Source organism: Neopelma chrysocephalum, unplaced genomic scaffold, assembly GCF_003984885.1.
Source record: "Neopelma chrysocephalum unplaced genomic scaffold, ASM398488v2 Primary Assembly neopelma1_125, whole genome shotgun sequence".
Lineage (NCBI taxonomy): Eukaryota > Metazoa > Chordata > Aves > Passeriformes > Pipridae > Neopelma > Neopelma chrysocephalum.
This window is the reverse complement of record NW_020897787.1, coordinates 489,115-511,156: the sequence shown is the minus strand read 5'-3', so window position 1 is coordinate 511,156 and position 22,042 is coordinate 489,115. Positions and strand designations below refer to the sequence as shown.

General features: G+C 57.3%; 3 protein-coding genes across 11 annotated transcripts in view; all 3 read left to right on the top strand.

Annotated features, from left to right (window-relative positions):
- The first annotated feature begins 622 nt into the window (after positions 1–622).
- GOT2 (glutamic-oxaloacetic transaminase 2) lies at positions 623–13,068 on the top strand. The gene is made up of 10 exons (XM_027698268.1): positions 623–775; positions 6,124–6,280; positions 7,422–7,550; positions 7,834–7,893; positions 8,016–8,177; positions 8,685–8,789; positions 9,689–9,839; positions 10,484–10,649; positions 11,613–11,763; positions 11,906–13,068. Exons 1-10 carry the CDS (start codon positions 624–626, stop codon positions 12,026–12,028), a joined length of 1,356 nt encoding a protein of 451 aa, XP_027554069.1. The 5' UTR covers position 623; the 3' UTR covers positions 12,029–13,068.
- A 976-nt stretch (positions 13,069–14,044) lies between these two features.
- SLC38A7 (solute carrier family 38 member 7) lies at positions 14,045–19,149 on the top strand. Of its 3 annotated transcripts, XM_027698300.1 has the most exons (12): positions 14,114–14,128; positions 14,940–15,131; positions 15,290–15,730; positions 15,972–16,170; positions 16,251–16,395; positions 16,508–16,606; positions 17,339–17,396; positions 17,744–17,858; positions 18,079–18,226; positions 18,311–18,510; positions 18,771–18,825; positions 18,920–19,149. In XM_027698300.1, exons 3-12 carry the CDS (start codon positions 15,464–15,466, stop codon positions 19,020–19,022), a joined length of 1,389 nt encoding a protein of 462 aa, XP_027554101.1. In that variant the 5' UTR covers positions 14,114–14,128; positions 14,940–15,131; positions 15,290–15,463; the 3' UTR covers positions 19,023–19,149. The 3 variants fall into 3 exon arrangements, with proteins under 3 accessions (XP_027554102.1, XP_027554101.1, XP_027554100.1); XM_027698301.1 differs by lacking the exon at positions 14,940–15,131 and having other exon boundaries at positions 14,045–14,128; XM_027698299.1 differs by lacking the exon at positions 14,114–14,128 and having other exon boundaries at positions 14,353–15,131.
- Positions 19,150–21,877: 2,728 nt separating this feature from the next.
- Positions 21,878–22,042, top strand: part of CNOT1 (CCR4-NOT transcription complex subunit 1) — a 60,342-nt gene continuing 60,177 nt past the window's right edge. For all 7 annotated transcript variants that reach the window (XM_027698374.1, XM_027698371.1, XM_027698370.1 and 4 more), the window contains exon 1: positions 21,878–21,990. The gene's annotated coding sequence lies outside the window, so the exon portion shown is untranslated. The remainder of the gene's footprint in view (positions 21,991–22,042) is intronic.

The window sequence follows — 22,042 nt, the reverse complement described above, 5'->3', positions numbered from 1 at the left end:
ACAGTCCTGAACAGCCCTGTACAGCTCCCTATGGCCAAGTATAGCCCCACATGGCCCTGTAGAGTTCATTATGGTGTGTTACAGTCCTGTATAGCTCCATATGGTGCTGAACAGTTCTATACAGCTGAACCACAGTGCTGTACAGCCTAGTGTGGTACAGTACTGTCCTGTATGTCCCAGCACGGCCGAGTACAGCCTGGCACACACAGGATGGCCCAGTACAGCCCTAGTATGGCTCACTGTGTCCCAGTCAAGTCCTCCATATCCCAACACAGACCGGCACATCCCCGCACATTCCAGCACAGCCCGCATAGCCCCGCACAGCCCTGTACAGCCCCGCACATCCCCGCACATCCCAGCACAGCCCGCACATCCCCGTACAGCCCCGCACATCCCCGCACATCCCAGCACAGCCCGCACAGCCCCGTACAGCCTCGCACATCCCAGCACAGCCCGCACAGCCCCGTACAGCCCTGTACAGCCCCGTACAGCCCAGCACAGCCCGCATATCCCCGCACATCCCCGCACAGCGCAGCCCCGAGCGGGCAGGGTCCGGTGCGGTTGCAACGAGCCGTCCCGGCCGCCAGGGGGCAGCGCCGGCGGTGCCCGGCGGTGGGCGGCGCATGCGCGGGGCGGGGCGCTCGGCCGGCGCTCGCAGTGTGAGGTGTGAGCCGCCCCCCGCCGCCGTCGCCGCCGCCGCCGCCGCCATGGCGCTCCTGCACAGCCGCCGGCTCCTCGCCGCCCCGCGCCTCGCCACCGCCGCCTCCCGCGCCGGGTGAGGGCCGAGGGGCGGCTCGGCCCCCGGGGCCGCCCGCCGGTGCCGTTGGCGGAGGGGGTTTCCCCGCTGTGAGGCCGCGGGGAGCGGGTCCCCCCCGCGCGGCCCGCGGGTGACGCCGCGCTGGGGGAAAGGGGGTTGCCGGCGGGACGGACCGCGCGCGGATTGGCTGGGGAGGGGGGCTCTCGCGCTCCGATTGGCTGGGGAGGGGGGCTCTCACGCTCTGATTGGCTGCGGCGCGGCCCGGCGCCCCCCGCCTTGCCCTTGAGGCGCCGCCGTGGAGGGCGCGTGGGCACCGGGTACCGGGGAGCCCCCGGAACGGGGGGGGGGCTGTGCCCCGAATAACGGGACTGGGGCCACCCTGTGCCCTGAGAAACGCGGCGGGGGGGACTCTGTGTCTTGAGCAGCGGCGTTGGGGTGTTGCTCGTGTTGTGCGCTGAAGCTGCAGGGCACGAGTGATGTGGTCGATGAGAGGCCGGACACGGGGCCGGCCGTGTGCGCTCGCAGCCCAGAAACCGACTGTGTGTGTGTGTCCTGGGCTGGATCAAAGGCAGCGTGGGCAGCAGGGAAAGGGAGGGGATTCTGCCCCTCTGCTGTGCTGAGACCCCAACTGCAGCGCTGTGTGCAGCTCTGGGACCCCAGCACAGGAGGGACATGGACCTGCTGGAGCGAGTCCAGGGGAGGCCACAAACATGATCAGAGAGCTGGAGCACCTTTCCTGTGAGAGAAAGCTGAGAGAGTTGGGAGTTGTTCAGCCTGGAGAAGAGAAGGCTTTGGACTGACCTAATTGTGGCCTTCCAGTGCCTAAAGGGGTTCCAAGAGAGCTGGAGAGGGACTTTTGACAAGGGCATGGGTGACAGGACAAGGGGGAAGGGCTTTAAATAGACAGAGTGCAGGGCTAGATTGGATATTAGGAAGAAATTCTTCCCTCTGAGGGTGGTGAGACCCTGGCACAGGTTGCCCAGAGAAATTCTGGCTGCCCCATCCCTGAAAGTGTTCAAGGCCAGGCTGGATGGGGCTTGGAGCAGCCTGGTCCAGTGGACCAGGTGTCGTTGCCGGTGGCAGGGGGTTGGACGAGATTATCTTTAAGGTCTTTTCTGACCCAAACCATTCCAGGATTCTGTGTGCTGTGAAATGGGGATACGGTGCAGCAGGTCTGCAGTGACCCCATGACCCATGGAATGCAAACAGTGCTGGCTGTGCTAGAGCTGTGCCCTCAGGGTACAAACCCTGGCCTGAGGGCGTTTCTGTGCGGGCCAGTCCTGCACTGGCAGCTCTGGATGCCACTGTCTCTGGTCAGCAGAGTTGGATGGAAGGATACAGGGTGCAGCTGGAGCCATGTGAAGAGCCCAGAACAGCTCCACTAAGTACAGCTGACCTGGGAGCACAGGGCTGGGAACACCACTTGGACCAGGCATCCAAGAAGCAGAGTGTGCAGAGGGATCTGGGCAAGGCCTTGCTGCTCTCCAGAGCCCTTCAACTCCTGGCCCACACTGGCTGGGAAAGCTTTAAGAAAGTTTCCAGCCCATGTCAGAGCAGGAAAGCAGTGGGGTGTTTTAAATCCCCATTCCAGCAGATAAAGAGGGCTATTAGATATTGATTAATGCTTGTGAGACAAATGCTCCCTGTCCCTTCCCTTCTGAGGCAGCCTTCTGGCTCTCCTCAGAAGGGATGGAAGAGCAGCTGTCTAGAGCTTGTGTTTTGTGCCCATGGACTGTGAAGGCCTGTGAAAGGTATGGAGCCCCCTGGCATTAGCTTTATTTTTCCCATGCTTGTTATACAGCAAACTATAAATTACCAAGTTGAATTGAGGACAACCAAGAGACACAGACCATCCCTTTTGTAAGTAAAGAGCCTTGTGCACAGCCCCCGTTATTCCTGTTCAGGAATAGTGCCTTGTTATGCAACAAGGAATGCCAAACAGTGATTAGCAGTTTCTGTTTCCTTATCTTCAGCAATATAACTGCTGGTGCTCAAGCTGTTACCCTTACTCTCTGCTGAGTATGCTCCTTCTGCAATCAGGACAAAGATAAAGAGATAGGAAATGGTTAAAACGGCTCCCTTGGCACACAAATGCTAATTAAGGTGATAACTCAGTCTGCTGCTCTGATGTGTCACAAGACAGCTATTTAAATGCTTTTCTTGGTGGGAAGCTTCCCGCAGCTCACTGTGGCGAGAATGTTAAGGCTTGAAAGGCCTCGTAGTAGCCAGCAGCCTGTTGGCATTGTTGGTGTGTAAATATTTGCTTTAGCTGTGGTATCCGGGCAGCCTGACAGCCTTTGGCCCCTCTGCTCTGCTCTAGCTTGCAGAACTGCTGTGGAGGCTCTGGCAGAGGTTCTGAAATCCAATATCTGATGTATCTGTATCTGGGGGAACCTGGGCTGGCCACTCCACAGTGGAAACCTTCACTGGGCTTGTAAACACTTGCTCTCCTGGCTTGGCTTGAGTCCTTAAGCACCTCTTAGGTCTGTGCCATAAGTTCAACAGAAGTTTTTCAAAGGCATTGCTGTTTTCTGCAGTTCCTTTTGCATTTCCCCCCCTCTCTGTCCCACTGCACTTGCAGCTGTGCATTAAACTGGCTCAGGAGACCAGCCTGGCTGAAGAGAACGGAGACTGCTTGGATACCAGCTTTGATGAGCATCTAAACTGTGACTCTGCCTTCTGTGTTGGAGTTCCATAGCTTGAGAATGTGCTTACTTTGGCTTCCATTGAGTATTCCCTCGGGTAGCTCAGCCCCAGCTTAAACTTACCTCTGGTTAGTTTTCCTCACTGAAATACCTCTGGCCTGGCAGAGATGTGCAGTTTATAGCTTTGACCTTTATTTGAGACCAATATTCTTCTAATTGCTCAAAATGAAATATAGGGCAGTGCAGGGACAACAACAGGAACATGGGGTAGCAGTGTTTAAGGGTTTGTGGCCTGGGATCCCTAATAGGCCTCTTTTCCCAAACCCCTTTGGGAAAGCCTTGCCTCTGTGATCTCTTTGGTATCCTGATGTGTTGGGACAATTCAGCCTGGACTTTTTTCTCCTGTCTCCCAGCAAGCTCACCACCCTGGAAACAGCTTTGGCCTTCATCTGGAAACCTTCAGGCTGAGAACAAGAAAATCAGTCCTAAACCTACCCTTTGGGTGCCTTAAGCCGAGAGGAAAACCGGCTCAGAACTAAAGTACTTAACTCTCTGGAGTGCTGTAGCTTAGGTAAATGCCCCCAGGATCAGCATTAATTGCAGTATGTTAGAGCCCAGTGACCTGCTTAAGTCTTTGCAGGATGGGGACCTAAATACCCCAAACTCTGTAAGCTGCTTGGGGAAAAGCCCAGCAGAAGGAAGGTGCCATCACCACCTCCAAAGCAGCAGCTCTTGAAAATACATGGCCAGGCTCCTGCAGCCCTCCATGCCAAAATAATCCTAAAGCAGGTAAATTGCAGAGGGACAAACTCCTACGCAGTGTTTCTCTCTTCCCTTGCCCCTCCATTTGCCAGGAAGGCACTGGGAGAGGTTTTTCCAAAGCAGCAGCATTGCACGCTGCCTGAACCTGCAGCAGGTTTTTGCCCTGACTGCCCCCTTGACGTGCTCTGCTCAGATTGATTCCCCAGGTCACTCCCTCCCCACTGGCTGCAGCCCCAGTCCCTCTCTGGAGGGTGTGTGTTGCTGGCACGATTGACTCATCCCCCTTTTCAAGCTGATCCTATACTTAAGAGGTAATTAAGACCAGTTAGTGGTCTAAAAAACGTTAAGGACATCTTCCATTTTTAAACTACCTGAGGTGGCTCTGCCTTCTACGTGTTTAACTGCCCTTTTTTCCACAGACCCTATCGAGAGAAGAAACAGAGGCTTTTAATTTGGAAATACTGTGCTGATGGGAGGAGCAGTTTATCTGAAGAGGGAAAAAGATGTTTAGGGCTCCATGAGATTCAATCTACATACACAGGACAGTGCAAAGTATGGTTATGTAGTGAGTAAACTGGGTCTCGATGGACCTAAACCAGGGACAGAGTAGAGAGGAAAGATGATTTTGTGGGTTCTCCTGATCATGTTAGAGCTTCCTCAACCTGCCTGGCCCTGCTGCCCACAGACCTGTATCTGCCCACAGAGCCTGCACTGAGCACCCAGCAGGAGGTCTGGCTGTCCCTGAGCTGGCTCCAGGCTGCCTGCATTGCCTGGGGCAGAATCCAGCCCCAGGACAGCACTCCCAAGTTGGGAAAGGTTGTTATCTTCAGGTGAGGTGGCCTTTTGTGGGCTGCAGAGTTTAGTAAAGCTGATATGCCTCCCTGACTTTGTGTTTCTCCTTCAGTGATCATGAGTCCTGCCCCAGAGGAGATAAACCCAATCTGCTCTTTGTTCCCCACTGAGCTCTGGGACCTGGGTAGGCACCAGGAGTCTGGATGCTCAGGGCTGGGTGGAGTTGCCTTTAGTAACCCAGCCTTCAGGAGGGGGCTGTGACAGCCACAGCCTCTGCCAGGCAGGTTAAAAACCACCACATCCCTGCTCCTGCACTGTCTGCAGGCCTGCAGAGCCTGGACGTGGGACTGGGCTGAGGCTGTGGCCAAAGGAAATAACAAGTTTCTTTTTATAGCCTGGTCTGGTCTGCCCTTGACATTAAGAGAGCTCTCCATCTTCAGGGTGTGCTGCCAACAGGGCAGAGGCAGGTGGTTTGTTGTGCTGGGGGAGCAGGGCACAAAGCTCCTCCTGACACAGGGGGGTTTGTGCTTGACAGCAGGAGAAGGGACTCGTCACCCTGGGAAGAAAATGTGCTCTGCCATTTCCAGGAAAACAATATTTGGCTACAAGAAGTGAGGCAGAGTTTGTAGGGCAGGAAATAGAAATATCTCTATTAGGTCAGCCAATGTTGTGGGAAAAGTAGATTAGTTTTCACACATTAGAGCCCCTCTGGGAGTTTGGAAGAGGCTCCATACTCATGTTTTGTGCAATTGCCTGGCTCTGGCCAACGTTCCCTGGGGGGTACTAACCTATGCAATCCCACCCGTGGGCTCTGGGCACTTGTCCAGAGCATAAGAGTCCAAGGTTTCTGTTTCCTGGACTCTTTGTGGTGTCAGCAGGAAAAGCAAACAGGGCCATTTCGACACGCTAATGACTGGGAGGGAGTCAGGTATCTTCAGCCACAGTGAACTGAGGCTCTTTGTCCATTCTGTAAAATGCAGAGCCAGATCATGGAGCATAAAGGGGTTGGTTTGTTTTTTCCCCCCTGGATAATTCTCTTAACACTACTTGTACCTTTTTCAGTGGTTTAAAGACAAGATTTCCTTGAGAGTTTCTCTCTACTCGTGTTGTTGTACATCTCTGCCCAGTTCTCTAGGCTAACTCTTAGCTGCTGCTTTTTCCCTTTAGCTCATGGTGGGCCCACGTGGAGATGGGTCCCCCCGACCCCATCCTGGGGGTGACAGAAGCTTTCAAGCGCGACACCAACTCCAAGAAGATGAACCTGGGTGTGGGGGCGTACCGGGATGACAACGGGAAGCCCTATGTCCTCAACTGTGTCCGCAAGGTGAGCCAGGGCCAGGTGTCAGGGAGGGGGAAAGGCTGCTGAGCAAGGCTTGTCTGTTGGTCCTTAAAATAAGCAGGAAATGTTCCTGGATGTCTCCTGTAGCAGGGCTAATGCTTTTGAGGCACGACAGAGCCGTTAGGTAGTAGGGGGCAAAACAGGAAATACGTGTCCTGTTCCCATTCATGTAACCCTTAATTAATTGCTGACTTGCACAACCCCTCCAATGCACCTGTCCTCTCAACTTGAAGGTGTTTCTTGAATAGGCTGATGTTCCCTGGGCCACCCAACATGGGAGGAAAGAGCTGATATTGTCCCCTTAATGGATTAGTCTTAGAAATTCTTTTGAGCCGATGTTACCAATTTCTCCATAAGCCAGTCTAAAACTCCAGCCCGGGGAGCAGGGTGTGGACATTGCCCTGAGGGGATTATGGGGTCTTTCAGGGCTGTCAGGGTAGAAATAGGCTGTTAAATATTTGGCAGCTGACACACACACTGATTGGCTGATCTCCTTGGAGCTGGGGGGGTGTGTTGTCCATGTGTCTCACCAGTGGGGGGTTTAAAGTCATCCTTTGCCCTCCCTCTCCCCCGTGTACTGGGTCACAGCCAGGAGGCCTTGTTGGTGTTGCAGGGACAGTTTGCTGGCAGTATGTGGCTGCTGCCAGGGTCTGTCCCACTCTCAGCATGATGAGGCCAGGCAAAAGGCTTGCTACCCTGCCTGGTCCGGGCATGTCACCTCTGCAGAAATAATATCTGTCTTTCTGTAACACTCAAGACTCACCTTCCTGCACGACACTTCGTGCTTGGGCAGAGAAATGGATGTCCTTGTGCAGCACCACTGACTTGTAATGGGCTGGCAGTGGTGCTCTCCTCTGGTGCTGGGTGTCCTGGCTCTGCTGTACTGGCACTGGCACCCACTGAGGGCTCTGGTGGCCGCTGGGCACCACATCCCCTGGTACAAGCAGGGTTTCATCTGAGGTGTTTACTGCTGCCCTTTGCTTGGATTGAGCCCTGAACAGAAACTCCTGTAAACCAACTTCTGCCCCTTTTGAGCAAGCAGAAAGTGCAGAGGAATGACCTTAAGCTGCCCACTGTCCTCCCCACGGGGATGCCTTCCCCGCTGAACGTGCATCCTCTCTTCCAGGCGGAGGCCATGATAGCATCCAAGAAGATGGACAAGGAGTACTTGCCCATTGGGGGGCTGGCAGAATTCACCCGGGCATCCGCAGAGCTGGCCCTGGGTGAAAACAGCGAGGTCATCAAGAGTGGCCGGGTAAGGAGGGGCTGGCACACGGCGGGTACTGATGGCTCTGAGCTGTGGGCTGGCTGGGCCCAAGGCTGACTGCTTCCTCTGGAGGCTGGGGTGGAACAGCCCTGTCCAAAGAAGGGATTTAACCTTGCCAGGGCGCCCAAATCCCTGCCCTGCAACTGGAGCTGCTGAGCCTTGCAGTCCCTTCATCCCTTGTCCCTGTTTTGGTGTGTTTCTGCCAGTGCTGATATAGGGACTGTACTTCCCCTGGCTGCTCACACTCAGGAATCTCTTTCTTCCCTTGCAGTACGTCACTGTGCAGGGCATTTCTGGGACTGGATCTCTGCGGATTGGAGCCAACTTTTTGGTGAGTCCTTGGCCAGTGGGACAAGGAAAGGACATATTTTGACCAGAGCTGAATCTTTAGGGTTTTCTAACTGCTTGAATCTATTCAACCTGTTTGAACACTCTGTCTTTTCTCTTGACCAGGAACGGTTCTTCAAGCCCAGCCGTCACGTGTATCTCCCCAAGCCGTCCTGGGGCAATCACACCCCCATTTTCCGTGATGCTGGCATGCAACTCCAGTCTTACCGCTACTACGACCCCAAGACGTGCAGCCTTGACTTCTCTGGAGCCATGGATGACATTTCTGTGAGTTGCCTTCCATGCCTGGAAGCAGGGAGGTGATGTGGGGAGATGGATGATGAACTTACTTTACCCTAAATATGGTCCCACATGACCATAAATATGGACCCACATGAGGCTGCGTCAGGGAAGGTTTAGGCTGGGTGTTAGGGGCTGGGTGTTAGGAAGAGGTTCTTCACCCAGAGGGTGGTTGGGGCACTGGAACAGGCTCCCCAGGGAAGTGGTCATGGCCCCAAGCCTGCCAGAGTTCAAGGAGCATTTGGACAACTTGTGCACAGGGTGTGATTCTTGGGGTTGTCCTGTGCAGGGCCAGGTGTTGGACTCAGTGATCCTTGTGGTGGGTCCTTTCCAACTCAGGATATTTTATCCTTCTACGATGCTTGAAGGCACTTAATCAAGTCTGGAACCCTTGCAGAGCTCATCTAAGCTGTCTAGGGCACGAGTCTCATCTCAGCTGCTGAGGAGAGTGCTCAGGTACCATTAATAATTCATTCTCTGTAATGTCTTCCTTAGAAAATTCCAGAGAAGAGCATCATCCTCTTGCATGCCTGTGCTCACAACCCCACTGGGGTGGATCCCCGGCAGGAGCAGTGGAAGGAGTTGGCAGCTACAGTGAAGGTGAGCAGTGTCCCAGGGGTACTGTACCATTCCTGGGAAAACCAAAACTCTGGCCTTTCACGGGTGGCACCTGGTCTTCGCTTCGGTAAAGGTTACTCCCTTCCCTGAAGCCAGGATGGGTGTCATGTTCCTGACAGGAGCCAGAGAAATGCACCCATCAGGCTTCTGGCTGACCATCAGACTTTCTGCTGGCACCTTCCCAGGAAGCTGGGACAGGGATACCTGAAAGGAGAGCAGGGTTGAAAGAACGATCTGTGATCGCTGGAGCGGAGCTCTCCGTGTTGGTGTGTTCAAAATGCTGGAAGATCTTTCATGTGCCTGGTGTCTCCTCACAAGCTTCAGCTGGAAACAGACAGGGACAGGTTCTACCCTCTCCTCCTCCTCCCTGCTGCTCCCTCAAGCTGTAGCCAGTGAAATTTGGCTTGGGGATGCCTTAGTAGTGTCCTGAGAACTGGTAGATATCAAAGTGGCCTCTGTGGCCCCCAGAAGCCTGTGGGTCTCCTGACTGAAGGGCACTGTGGCTGGGTTATCTGCCTGGAGGAACTGGAAGGGCAGGCACCTGCCTAGAGAGCTCCCAGGTGGTTTCCTGGAAACTGATAATACAGAAGACACTGAAATAGAATATTTTATTACTGCTGAATCCATTTGTGCCTCCTGTGCCAGACTGCACATCCCATAAATGCACTGGAGGGTTTTTAGCTGCTGTTTTGATGTGTGGTGGGCAGCTGCAGGTTTTGGGCTGCTTCCCCTGTGGCAAAGGAAGGGGAGTGGCTGTCCTTCTGGAGGAGAATGGTTGCAGGCGGGCAGGCCGCTGCCTGCGTGGCTCTTTTCACCCTGCTGCCCTGCTCCCTGGAGGGGTGCTCAGCTCCCATGACACTCTCTCCCCTCTTTACTGGCAGAAACGAAACCTCCTGGTGTACTTTGACATGGCCTACCAGGGCTTTGCCAGCGGGGACATCAACCGGGACGCCTGGGCCGTGCGGCACTTCATCGAGCAGGGCATCAACATCGTCCTCTCGCAGTCCTTCGCTAAGAACATGGGGCTCTACGGTGAGCAGGGCAGGGGGCCTGGAGGTGCTTTCATCCAGGCTGATGGAGGCACCCCAAAGCCTCTGGGGTTTAGCAGCCAGTGTTCTCCTGCTGCCTGTGTTCATCCCGCTGTTCTGGGCAGGGATAACCCGCTGGAGACCCTTCTAGGGAACAGGGATCCACTAAAGCTGTGTGGCATTGGGTGTCACGGTATAAGAAGGATATAGAGCTTTTAGAGAGCATCCAAAGGACAAAGGGCAAAGGGTCTAGAGGGGAAGCCATACAAGGAGCAGCTGAGGGCATTTGGCTTGTTCAGCCTGGGGGAGACTGAGGGCAGAGCTCATCACAGGCTGCAGCTTCTCACAAGGGGCAGCAGTGATCTGTGTTCTCTGTGACCAGTGATAGGACCCGAGGGAACGGCTGGAGCTGTGCCAGGAGAGGTTTAGATTGGATATTAGGAAAAAAGGTTTTTACCCAGAGGGTGGTTGGGCACTGAAATGGGCTCCCCAGGCAAATAGTCACAGCACCAAGCCTGACAGAGTTTGAGTGTTTGGACAATGCTCTCAGGTGTGATTCTCGGTGTTCTGTGCAGGACCAGGAGCTGGACTCGATGATCCTTGTGGTGGGTCCCTTCCAACTCGGAGTATTCTATGATTCTCTTTCAGGAGAGCGTGCGGGCGCCTTCACAGTGATCTGCAAAGATGCAGAGGAAGCCAAGAGGGTCGAGTCACAGCTGAAGATCCTCATCCGTCCCATGTACTCCAACCCACCCGTGAACGGAGCCCGCATTGCCTCTACGATCCTGAACACCCCTGACCTACGGAAGGAGTGGTAAGAAGGAACCTGTAATGCTTGTGACAGTGAGGTGTGAGTCTCTCTGTGGCAGCCCTGTGCTGTGCTCATTGCCTGCTGCTGTCACAGGCAGCTCTTAGCTTCAGGAACTGTCAGAACCATGTGCCCTTTTCACTGGAGAAATCCCTGCTCATGTCCTGGCATCAGCTGGTATTGGTCTAGCTTGATACAAACAAGTTTTCCCTGTGTTCCCAAGGCAGAAAACACTGTAAAGGAGGGATAAAGCTCCCCTGGGATTAAGGGCTGCAGGAGCTGCCTATCCAAGAAGCACAAAAGTCTGACTGAAACGCTGTAGCCACGTAGTGTCTCTCACATGGGGGAAATGGAAGCATAAGCCCCCTGGGAATAAGATGAGGAATGTAACCCTCATGCCCTAAGCCTGCTTCCTGGCATCAGCCTGTGCTGTTCTCCCAGGTCCTCGGTGCTGGGTCCCTACCGGCAGCTGGCCTGGCAGAACAAAGGCTGGCAGTGTGCTGTGGCCTCGCTTGGGGCTGTGTTATTTTGGCAGCCTGATGCCTGTGCCTGATCCAGGGCCCAGCAGAGACGTCTCCTAGCTGTGCTGCCTTGGAGCAGGGCCTGTCTGCCTGCACTGGAAGCTGCCCCTGCACTCTTGGTTTATCTGTGGATACTTTACCTGGGTTTGGGCAGGGCTGCCTTGAGGCATCCTGCTGACCTGTGGCTTTCAGACATGAGAAATGCTTACACTCTGGTAGTAGTGTCCCACACTGTGAAACGAATACATAGCAGTCAGCTTCAGGTATCAGGAGAAAGAAGCAGCTCCCCAGCTGCAGCTACATCTTCATGCTCCCTGATCTTTGCTCGTCTGCATCCCCATACGAGGCCCCTCGACGTGGAGAGGTTGATTCCCAGTAGCTGGGGTGGGAAGAGCAGTGTTGGGGTGTTCCAGCCCTGCTCTGAGCGGTTCCTTGGTTGGCTCCTCAGGCTGGTGGAGGTGAAGGGCATGGCTGACCGGATCATCAGCATGCGGACTCAGCTGGTGTCCAACCTCAAGAAGGAGGGATCCTCCCACAACTGGCAGCACATCACTGACCAGATCGGCATGTTCTGCTTCACAGGGCTGAAGCCTGACCAGGTAAACGCAATTCCTGTGGTCTCAAAGTGTCCTTTGAGTCCTTATCAGTAAGTTTTTGACTGCAGGTGCCAAGCTGGGTAAATTTGCACTCTGCTGACAGAGCAGAGGTTGGCCTGTGGTTAACTCTGCTCTTTCACCCCAGGTGGATCGGCTGATGAAGGAGTTCTCCGTCTACATGACAAAGGATGGACGAATCTCTGTGGCAGGAGTTTCATCGGGCAACGTAGGTTACCTGGCTCATGCCATCCATCAAGTCACAAAGTAAAGACAAAGGTGTGCCCTGGAGCTGGTGGCTTTCCCTTCCCCACCCGTCAAAGATGGGGAGGGAAAAGAAACAAGCAGAATACTTCCAACCACAGCACTTGAAGCCGCCGCTGAATGTATCTTGTAGATGAGTTGTTGTAGAAGCCTAGTCAAATCCTCCCTGCGTTGTGGAGCAGGGACATCATTGCCGGCTCCTGCTCGTCACAGCTGCTCTTCCCTTCTGTCCATCCTTTCTCCATCAGCCCCAGCACCCTTCTGCGTTGGAGGAAGCAAAGGCTTAGCCACGTTTAGCCATCCTACTGGCGTAGGCACCAAAGGCTTCCCCACACTCGTTTTTCCATGAGGAGGCTTTGGGAGGCTGTTGGCTGCTTGCCCGAGTGGCAGCGGGCAGGGAGCCGGGTGGGCTGAGTGGGAGGGCTGCTCAGACCTCCTCAGCCGGTCCCTGCTGCCAGCAGGCTCCATCCTCCTCCATCCTCCCAGCCTGGGGCTGGGCAGCACCAAAGCTGTCCTCTGACAACCAGCTCTGAGGACTTCTGACTACCAAACTCTGCTCCATCGTTGGCTTCGCTCTTTCCATCTGGGACTCTCCTCTCAGGTGTAATTCACAGTGGCATCGGTGTGTGGGGCAGTGCCCTCCTCTAAACCTGCCTGGTTCTCCTGACTTCACTCTCGTGCCCTGAGGTGAAACCATTTCTCATTCCCCCCCAGTAAGAACCACCTCTGGAAACTGCTCTCTGGTGCTCTCTGCCTCACCCCATTCCTGCCCTAAGCCCAGTGGTCCAGCCCTGTACCTCCAGTAGCCCTCCCTTCAGTCTTTGTGTGTGTCCCAAAGCCCCAAGCCAAGAGGTTGGTCCTGCTGTGTGTCCCCCCTCACGTGGGGGTGCCCCTCTCATCTGCTCTGTTCAGCCACATTTCTGGTGACACCAGAAAACACGAAAGCTCCTGAGGGAAGTCTGAGAGCAGAACTGAGTGTCCCCGAGGTCCTGTGACTCACTGGACTCTGATTTTTAATCCAAATAAACTGGTGCATGGCTATGTTGAGCTGGGGACTTCATCCTGTCATTGTGCAGCTGGATCCTGTCCCTTCCATGCACCAAACGTTCCCTTTTGGTGACGTGCCAGCACCTGGGGTCTTGTAGGGCCAGTGAAACACTTATCTGAGAATCCCACATGGAGAGAGGGCAGTTCCCACCCATGTGCTACAATACCACGAGGGTGTGTGAGCTGAGGTTCCAGGTGGGAGTTGGTGTCATGGAGCTGAAATTGAAGCCTGCGGGGTTGAACGTAAGTGTTTCTGGGGAAAGGACAAGTTCCCAAAGGCTTCCTGCCCTGGGACATGGGGCTAACCCCTGCCACTGGAGCACGACGGGGTTTCTCCTTGCGGCAGCCCAAGGTGCCTCCCGAGGCAGACCTGAGGGCATTACCTCTGCGTCTACACGAGCTTTCTCCATCTGCTGGCACCTTTCCCTTCTGCAGCCATACCAGGGTATTTAGCAGAGCAGTCCTCATTTCTCATTCCTGCCCAGGGCAGCCGTGTGTCCCTTGGGAGCTGGGAAGGACCGGTCTAGTGCACCTCTCCCAGTCTAGCGCGCGTTGTCGCGCTTGTTGGCAGGCTGGAGCCTCCCGCCGCTCCCTGACAGCGGCTTTGCACTTCCACGCCGCTTGTTTACTGGCCCGGTGCCCGCAGCCGCTGCTTGCTGTCCTTTGTGCAATAAACCGCTTTCCGTGCTGCTGCCGCCGCTGCCGTGGGTGCTGCCCTCGGCGCCGCGGGTTCCTGTGCTGTGGTCCCCGGTTCTGCGTGGCTCCGGAGCTGCCTCCTCCCGCCCTTTTACTCTACCTGGGGTCTTTCTCCCGCCCGTTCCCCGTACAATAAAAGCACCCTGGAGCACAGCCCTGTCTGTCGCCCTCTCCTTGCCGCCGCAGGGACGGGGCTGCCCGAAGGGGGAGCCCCTCGGTGATGCTCCCCGGGATGCGGGGCCGGACTACAACCCCCGGCGTGCAGCGGGCAGGGCGGAGCCGCCGCCGCGCTGCCGCCGCCGAGCCCGGCCGGGGCTGGGACCGGCACCGGGGCCGAGCGGAGAGGGGCCGCTCCCACCGCCCGGTGAGTGGGGCCGGGCTGCGGGGCTGCGGGGGTGGAGGGACACGCGGGGAACCCGGCGACCCGCTGGGACAGCGCCGCGTCCCCCGGGGCATCCCCTGCGAGCGCAGGGTGGCCGTCACCGGCTCCGGGCCTTGCTTTTCGGGGCGGGGGGCGCCGCCGGGGCTGTCGAGTCACCCTCGGAGAAACGCCTGCTCTCGGGGTCTGCGGTTGTCAGAGTATGGCGGCGTTGCCTGGGGGGAAAGGACCCTTCAGTATCCTCCCCCGGCCCTGAGAGAAGCATCGACCCCCTGCAGCATCCTCGGCCGGGTGGGAGCTGCAGCCCACGCGGACCCACCGGCCCGTCCCCTCCACGCTCCTGCCCACGGGGGAGAGGGCAGCCCTTCCTCACCTTTCCCGGAAATCTTTGAAGAGGATTCATAGCACAAGCACTGGGTTTAAATAGCCCAGAAGCAAAGGGTGGGCTGGGTAGGAAGAGTCTCTGTAGATGTCGTCTACGGAAAAAAAAAAAAAAAGATATTTCCCTTGAAAAGAGATTTCCCGTGGCCGTGTAGGTCCCTGCAAAGCCCTGACAGGTTGTGAGGGTTGATTTCCTCCAGCTGGGAGGCACTGGGCTGAGATCTGGGCTGTCCCACCCCCAAAAGCTGCGACGCTGGAAACACCAGATCTTCAGGTCCAAAAGCTTCTGAGACATGTGCTGGTGTTCACCCTGGGCGTGCACTGGAAGGGGCCAGTCCTGCTTTTCCTGGTGACACGGTGTTCCTGCTGCACATGTGGGTCATTCCCGTTGAGCTCAGCCTTGCCCTTTACCCAGGAGCACGTGCACAGTGGCTCTTGCAGAGCTTGCAGGAATTGGGGTTGGAAATCAGGAAGCTGTGACGCTGGGTCTTGTGCCCACAGAAGGGCGAGTCCTGCTGTGAGGCTGCAGCTCCCCAGCCCCAGAGGTGGGGCTCAGTCCCCCATCTGGCAGCAGCAGTGTCCTTTCCCTGGATCTGGGGCACGAGAGGTGAGTTCTCCTGCTGTGTCTCTGCTGGTGTGCTGTTACCCCCCCAGACTGAGACCCAGGGAACTTGTTTCCTCTGTGCCTCCATCTGATGCCCAGGTTGTTCTTTGTTAAGGTAATTTAACTAACACTTAACCGTGTCCTTTGTCATCCCCTTCTAGGAGCAGGGAAGTGCCTGACCCCCGTGTTGCTGCATCCCAGCCTGCCTGTTTGCTGCCCTCCCTGCCTGATGGAGCCAGTGCTGGCAGAGGACCCTCCTCGAGGTGACGGGCTGAGCCTGGTGCAGGACCACTAGTGGGACGTGGGCGGTGGCGTGTGGCACCCTGGGAAGGACGATGGCTCAGGGCACCGGGAGCATCAACAGCGACTACAAGGACTGGGAGTGGAGCGACGATGCCGGGGAACGGGCCAGGCTCCTGCAGAGCCCCAGCGTGGAGACGGTGCCCAAGAGCGCGGAGAGCCAAGGGAACGGTCTGGGCACCACGTCGGCTCTGGGGGCTGTCTTCATTGTGGTCAACGCCGCCCTCGGCGCCGGGCTGCTCAACTTCCCTGCTGCCTTCAGCATGGCCGGCGGCGTGGCTGCCGGCGTCACCCTGCAGATGGTGAGAGGGTGGGGAAGGGAAAGTCCCCTAAAGTCCCCGTCCCATCCTGGGAGGGTGCATGGGAGGGACATGTGGAACCCCAGAAAGGGCTCAGGGAGGACCAAGCTGCTGGGAAGAAGCTCTGTTGGGTGAGGCACACCAGAGATGCTCAGTGTGTTCAGGGGTGGCTGCCCAAGGTGGCTCTGGGGACTGTGTCATGTTGTTGCCTCAGTGTCTCCTCCCTGTCTCTTCCCCACCCCAGTGCATGTTGATCTTCATCATCGGAGGTCTGGTCATTCTGGCATACTGCTCTCAGGCCAGCAACGAGCGGACCTACCAGGAGGTTGTGTGGGCTGTCTGTGGGAAGGTGCCTGGTGTGCTGTGCGAGGTGGCCATCGCCGTCTACACCTTCGGCACCTGCATCGCCTTCCTCATCATCATCGGAGACCAGGAGGACAAGAGTAAGTGTGTCCCACAGAGCAACCGGTTGCTGTCCCTTCAGCTGGAAGGGACAACCTGATTGCCCTGGCTGTTCCCACAGTCATTGCTGCTCTGGTGAAGGAGCCCGAGGAAGCTGGGAGCAGCCGCTGGTACACAGACCGCAAGTTCACCATCAGCATCACCGCCTTCCTCCTCATCCTGCCCCTCTCCATCCCCAAGGAGATCGGCTTCCAAAAATATGCCAGGTCGGTAGGGAGAGCCCTCCAGGGCTGGGAGTCGGGGTAGGCCAGCCAGAACCCACCTAAGCACGCAGAGTGGGGAGGCAGAGCACTGATGGTCTCCTGTCCCCTCTTGCAGCTCCCTCAGCGTGATCGGCACCTGGTACGTCACGGCCGTCATTATCATCAAGTACATCTGGCCTGACAAGGAGCTGGTGCCTGTGGAGATCCCCACCAGGTGAGAGGCAGTGACACAATGCAGTGACACAATGCATCTCAGCACTGCAGAGCCCGGCAGGGGTGTGGGAGCGAGGGCTGCAAAGGGCTACAAATCTTCCACGAGCCTCATCCCTGGACCTGGGGATGCTGCACGTTGCTGCCTTAAGCTCCCAAGTGGCTGCACCTCTCCATGTTTCAGAGGAGCAGGTGATGAGGAAGAGGAAGAGGACCTCTTGAAGGTCCCCACGGCTCCATTGCAGGTTTTGAGGAGCATTAGATGACTTTTAGCTCTGATACATCCGGGCCCTGAGTTCCCTGTGCAGTGCTTGTGCTCGCCCAGCAACAAGGGCTGTGTTTACTTTGGGATAATTTTGGTATTTCCTTGGCCAGCACAGCCCCTGTGGCTTGATCCCTCCCTCGCAGCGTGGGCATGTTTCTGGAGCCAGTGCAGGCAATGGGAATTTTCGGGCAGAGCAAAGGTTAGACCAGTTTTCTGCACTGCCCAACTAGAACCTTATTTTTTACTGATACTTTTAGTTTTGTATGCTCAGGTTGGGCTACTTCTGTCTCAGTGAAAGGCCCTGGTTTTCAGGGAGTGCCAGGTCCCACTCACTCCACGCAGTGGCATCATGCTGGGTGGGGGGATCCAATAACAGCAGACACTGAGCACTCCCAGCTCATCCTCCCCTGGGCACTGGTTGGGGGGCACAGGGGGCCCTGGTCTGACTGGTGGGTGTTTCTCTCCCACCAGCCCCTCCACCTGGACAGCTGTCTTCAATGCCATGCCCACCATCTGCTTTGGGTTCCAGGTAAGGCCACGAGCCCAGCACTCCCTTTCCATGCCATTGCTGCTTGGGTTGGGGACCAGCATGATCCAGGGATGCTCCCCCGGGTGATTGGCTAAAACCCTCCCCCTGTGCTCACTGCACAGCTTTGGGAGGGGGCCGAAGCCTTTTCAACATCTCACCACCTCTGGATGGAGGTGGATCCATTTTCCCCCAGCTGGGAAGTCCAGGGAAGCCTGTCACCCCACTTCTTCTTCCCCAGTGACAAACCTGGGGGGATCAGGATATCACAACAAGCCTGGGATATCACAAGTGGGGTGCTGCATGGCTCAGCCCATCGTGTATCCCTGTATGTCTCCGTGTCCTGGCAGTGCCACATGAGCAGCGTGCCCGTGTTTAACAGCATGAAGCAGCCGGAGGTGAAGACCTGGGGGGCAGTGGTGACAGTGGCCATGGTGATCGCTCTCTTTGTCTACACGGGCACTGGTGAGTGAGGGGGTGGTACCACATGGGTGTGGCACAGTCCTTGGAGAGGCTGTGAGCTTCCAGAGGGCAGGGACCCTCTGGTCAGCAAGAGTGGGAAGGGATGGGAGTCCATCTAACCCCCTCTGCAGTGTGCCCTGTGCCATATCCATCCAAGTCTGGTCCTTCAAACACAAGTAGGAGACTTTTCCCTGTCCCCTGCTGACTGCTCCCTTCCTGGCAGGTGTCTGTGGCTTCTTAACCTTTGGAGCTGGGGTGGACCAGGACGTGTTGATGTCCTACCCCTCGAATGACATCCCTGTTGCCCTGGCCCGGGCCTTCATCATCCTCTCCGTGCTGACATCCTACCCCATCCTGCACTTCTGTGGCCGGTGAGCACTGGGAGAAGGCAGGGGCTGGTGTGGGCAGGAGGGGCAGCACAGGGAAGCCCCCCTGCCCTGGATCTGTGCCCGCAGGGCTGTCTTGGAGGGTCTCTGGCTCCGCTACACCGGGGTGACGGTGGAAGAGGACGTGGTTCGAGAGCGAAGGAGGCGCCTGCTTCAGACCATCAGCTGGTTCCTCCTGACCCTCCTCCTGGCTCTCTTCATCCCCGACATCGGCAAAGTCATCTCTGTCATTGGGGGCTTGGCCGCCTGCTTCATCTTTGTCTTCCCAGGTAGGGCGTCCCGGGATGCTCAGGGGCTGGCAGAGGTCTCTTGGCCTTGTGTCTTGAAGAGGGAGGGAACAGGATGGTCCTGGAATCAGGAGGTTTTTAGAGAAGGACAAAAATGCGGCATGAGGTCAGTTGGCAGCCCAACTATTTTGCCTGGACTCTGCTCTGTAACAGGGAGTGTGGCTCCTTGGCTTGTGGGATGTCTGCTTGGTCCCCAGGGCACAGTCCTCATCTGGGTCTAATTTGCCTCCCCTGCCTTTCAGGGCTCTGTCTGATTCAAGCCAAGCTCTCCGAGATCCAAGAAACCAGGGCAATTAGGTAACTGAAATGTGCTTTCCCTCTCCCCCATTCCCCTGTGGGTATTGGGGTGAAGGTCCCCTGTAAAATGTGCCCTGTCCTCCTGCATCCACAGCTGGTGGGCCCAGGTCAGCTACGGGGTGTTCATGGTCACCCTTGGAGCCTTCATCTTCGGACAGACCACTGCCAACGCCATCTTCCTGGATCTCACTGCCTGACTTCTCCAGGCTGGACTGCACTGCTGCTGCTGAGGGGATGCAGATTCCCCCTAGGACCAAAGGGAAGTGGGAAGAAAACACGTTGGCGTGTTGGGAAGATCCAAGAGGAGCGTTGTAACTTGGGGCTTGGCCGAACAAGCCCTGTGGTGGTTCGTATCTCATTGTCTTAAGGCACCAGGCAGTCAGGTTTCTCTCAGCCCTGGCTCCCTGGTGAAGCCAGAACAACACTACAAGGGGACCTGTAGTCCAGGGCAAGCCCTTTCTGTCCCTCAGGGTGCACATCACTCTGTCAGGCATCACTAAGGGGTCGTGGTTGGGGTCTGTGAAGCCGAGCTGCTCTCATCCGTGTACCCCCGTGCTGGTGGAGCTCCTCTCCACAGCTCAAACTCCTTCTTCTCCCAACTTTGGAGGGAGAAAGAGTGTTTTGCATAAAGGGAACTAGTAATCATGTTTACCAGACAGGGTGACACCCCTGTAGTCATCTTCTGTGTCAGTGTTTGGTTTGAACTCTGCTTTCCTGTGGCTCAGCTCACTGGTCTCCTGCCCCTCTGCCTGGGCTGGACTTCCTGTTACAAAGGGGGACTGTTGCCTTCAGCCTGATTTTTTTGGGGGGTGGGAGGGGTGGGATCAGGATGACCCTGGTGTAGGGACACACCAGTGCAGTGTTTTCTCTGCCAGAGGTTGATCACTGGAGAGAAGTTGCAGTGACTGCATCGAGCTACTGAAGGCACTACACTAGAGCAAAGCTCTTCTCTGGATTTCCAATCCTGTTCTTCCAGGTGTCCAGGGAATGGGACTGGGCCAGGTGTAGGTTTTAAGGGATGCTTTGGAGATAAAGCAGTCAGTATTAATCTGTTTTATATTGTCCCCTTGGTCATTTACACTCCCTGTGGCTGGTGTTGCTCTGGGCTGTCCCTCTGCTGCCTGTCTGGATGATCCTTTCACTCCTGCTTTTGCTGGGTTAAGGAGCTCCCCCAGCTGCACATTTGGCTGGGGGAGTTAAACCTCAACAGCAAACGGCCGTGGTTATGTATTTGAGTTTCTTTTGACCTTGTTTGGCTACTAAACCCCTGGGAGAGGGAGGAATTCATGTGTCCCTATTGCTGCAGCTGTGAGGAGGGTCCAGCCCTCCTTGTGCAAAACTTGGCCCTTCCTCTCCAGCATCTTTATGGAGGCAGCCCAGGCTGCCATGGTGGGAACTCCAGTGAGCCATGGCATGTGCTCCTGTACTTCTCACCATGGCTCTCTCCCTCTGCAACCAGAGGCTGCAGGTGGGACGACAGCACTTGGGTTCTTCCCCACGTGGAAACTTTTGGTTTTTCCTTATTAACACTTGCTGTGTGTGCATGGGGATCTCCCCATCTCTGCTCGGGATAGGACAGGGAGATCCAGATGGAGAAGGAGGAAGAAAAGCCCCGAGCACAGCAGGAATGTTTGAGGAACTCTGTGAGGGCACAGGTCCCTCCTTCCAAGGGACCTCCAGCCCCCGTGCCCTCAACTTTTGGCAAAACCAGGCTCCAGCAAAACCCCCACTGGTATGGCACCAGCTGCCTCCCAAGCCCCTTCCACCAGCAGGGCTTGGGGGACCCTTTGGCATAAAGAAGATGTGGGGAGCACAAAGCCATGGCACACAGCAGAGCTGCTGGAGGCTCAGCAGGTGCCAAGGCCAAAATGCCCCCCAGTGCCTGTCCCCCACCAAGACGGAGAGGGGTTTGGTACCCGCTGGGTCTCGTGGCCCTGGCTTTTCCAAAGGTGTGCCGGGCACGAGGAGGTCCCATGGCCGGAGTGGAGGAGGACACGGTGTCCCAGGTCTTTGGTTGTCACCCACGGCTGAGGGCAGGGCAGGTCTGGAGGTGCTGTGGCTGTTCCTGTTTGCCTTACTGCTCCCTTGACTGTTTACAAACACCGGCCTTTTAACGTGTGTTTTATACGTGCAGAAAGCGGAGGGGCTTGGACTCAATAAAAGTGACATTGTGGTGCATGCGCCGGGCCAGCACGAGGTGGTTTTTGTGGGAGGGGGACAGAGCCGTGTCCTGAAACGCCATCCCAGCTCTCTGAGCTTTGGGATGGATGGCGCGGGGCTCGTGGTCCCACCGCCTTCCTCAGACCCTCACCCCCGGGGTGTCCTCGCACCCAGGGCCAGGGGAGGCCCTGTGGGCACCCCGGGGCTGGCAGGCTGGTGTAGGGTGGGTGAGACGGGCGGGAAAGGAATAAGGGGACAGTCCTCTCCAGGACTAAGCCGTGAGGGCGCAAACGGAGGGAGAATTTCGGCAAAGGGGCCAAAGGGCCGCTGGAGCAGCCCGGGCGCTGTGAGGGACCCGCCGCCGCCATGTCGCGGTGGGGCGGGGGGAGCAGCGCCTGGGCAGTACCACAGCAGCGGGAGGGGGGGAACCGCTCCCGGGGCTGTACCACCGCCCGGGAGTAGGGGGTGGGACGCCCCCCGCGCCGTAACTCCGGGCGCCCTTTGGCACTGCCGCCACTTCCCCTTCCCGCCCCGCCCTCGCGCGCTCATTGGGCGGCCCCGCCAGCGCGGGTTGGCCGCGGGCGCGCACGCGCGGGGCGAGAGGGGCCAACCCCCTTCCCCGTAGCGGAGCGCTGATTGGCCGAGAGCAGAGGAAGGACCCCCCGGGCGCTCCCGGCCAATGGCGCGCGGCGCTGGCCCCGCGCGGGGGGCGGTGGAACGCCCCCCGCGGATGTCGCGCCGCGCTGATTGGCCGCTTCCGGCGCGGCCTCGAGCTCCGATTGGGCAAGCCCCGCGCCGCGGGGGCGGGGCAGCGCGGCGCTCGCTCCGCCCTCCCGCCCCCCCCCCTTCCCCGCGCGCCCGCCCCCGCCCTCCCCGCGAGAGGACGGGGGAGGGGAAAGGCCGCGGCGCGAGCGCGCGACCCCGTCCGCCATTTTGTATCGGAACGGCGGCGGCGCGAGAGCAGCGCGCGAGCGGCCCCGGCCCGGCCCTCACGACACCGCCCAGGTGCGAGCGGAGCCCGCCCGGCCCCGGCGCCCCGCGGGCGGGATGGGGGGGC

Coding starts and splice junctions, on each gene's coding strand:
- GOT2 (XM_027698268.1), top strand. CDS start 624: ATGCGCGGGGCGGGGCGCTCGGCCGGCGCTCGCAGTGTGAGGTGTGAG. Junction 7,551..7,833: donor AGGTCATCAAGAGTGGCCGG/GTAAGGAGGGGC, acceptor CTTCCCTTGCAG/TACGTCACTGTGCAGGGCAT. Junction 7,894..8,015: donor GGATTGGAGCCAACTTTTTG/GTGAGTCCTTGG, acceptor TCTCTTGACCAG/GAACGGTTCTTCAAGCCCAG.
- SLC38A7 (XM_027698301.1), top strand. CDS start 15,464: ATGGCTCAGGGCACCGGGAGCATCAACAGCGACTACAAGGACTGGGAG. Junction 16,171..16,250: donor CGGAGACCAGGAGGACAAGA/GTAAGTGTGTCC, acceptor CTGTTCCCACAG/TCATTGCTGCTCTGGTGAAG. Junction 18,826..18,919: donor CAAGAAACCAGGGCAATTAG/GTAACTGAAATG, acceptor CTGCATCCACAG/CTGGTGGGCCCAGGTCAGCT.